This window comes from Mya arenaria, chromosome 4, assembly GCF_026914265.1.
Source record: "Mya arenaria isolate MELC-2E11 chromosome 4, ASM2691426v1".
NCBI classification, from domain to species: Eukaryota; Metazoa; Mollusca; class Bivalvia; order Myida; family Myidae; genus Mya; species Mya arenaria.
In genome coordinates this window covers 67,646,938-67,647,706 of record NC_069125.1, presented here as the reverse complement: position 1 = coordinate 67,647,706, position 769 = coordinate 67,646,938, and the positions used below count along the sequence as shown (strand labels likewise).

The window sequence follows — 769 nt, the reverse complement described above, 5'->3', positions numbered from 1 at the left end:
TTATTTAAAGCACTTTTTAAAATGATATCAAGCGTTCGCAAATGTTCATGTCGGACATCGGAAAATATACACGGCACACACATTTATCAACAAGGCAGTTTAATTAAATAAAACGTTAAAACATCACCAGACATAGACTTACCTGGCGTTTATTTCTCACTGCCGAGATGCCGGTGTGAGCCCGAATTCCTCCATACAGACATTCTGCAAACAGAGGAACCATATCATTGACCACTCATTTCCATGAATGCTTAGTTCAGCTGTTCTGTATCAAATTTGTTTATAAACATTGCCCACTCATACACGTTGGTTCTTGGCGTTAATAAATCGTGAACCAGTGAGTTTAGAAGTGAGAAAATAAAAGAGTTCTTACCTAATATTAGAATTAAAATCCGTGCAAGCCGTGAGAATTTCATAGAAACAGTTAGTGCACTAATGTAAACTTCATCTACGTTTAGTAAATCATGAAGACGTGATCGTATTCATAACTTGAGTTGTATTTAGTGGTAGTATAAACTTCCTCACCAAACCTTTCATATGCGTGTTAGTCACTTCAGTATAAGTAATTCTGTTATATGAAGTACACTGTCATGAAAAATCTTCCTTTGTAAAAATCGCTCAACTCCCCATTACAGCCCACATGTTGCAACGGATCTATGAATTATGCCATCTTAATATTGAACTTCAAAACTAAATAAAAATCGATATTTTTAAACTTTCAAAATTTTGGTCGTTTAAACGACGTTTGCATTGTTGCCAGCCTTTAAAG

General features: G+C 35.1%; 1 protein-coding gene across 1 annotated transcript in view; it reads right to left on the bottom strand.

Moving 5' to 3' along the window:
• LOC128229876 (cysteine-rich venom protein latisemin-like) overlaps positions 1-560 on the bottom strand; it is a 10,200-nt gene extending 9,640 nt beyond the window's left edge. The window contains exons 1-2 of the mRNA XM_052941762.1: positions 374-560; positions 143-204 (exon numbers count right to left, since the gene is read on the bottom strand). Coding sequence (XP_052797722.1) covers positions 143-204; positions 374-416 — 105 coding nt within the window. The 5' untranslated portion in view covers positions 417-560. The remainder of the gene's footprint in view (positions 1-142; positions 205-373) is intronic.
• Positions 561-769: the final 209 nt, after the last annotated feature.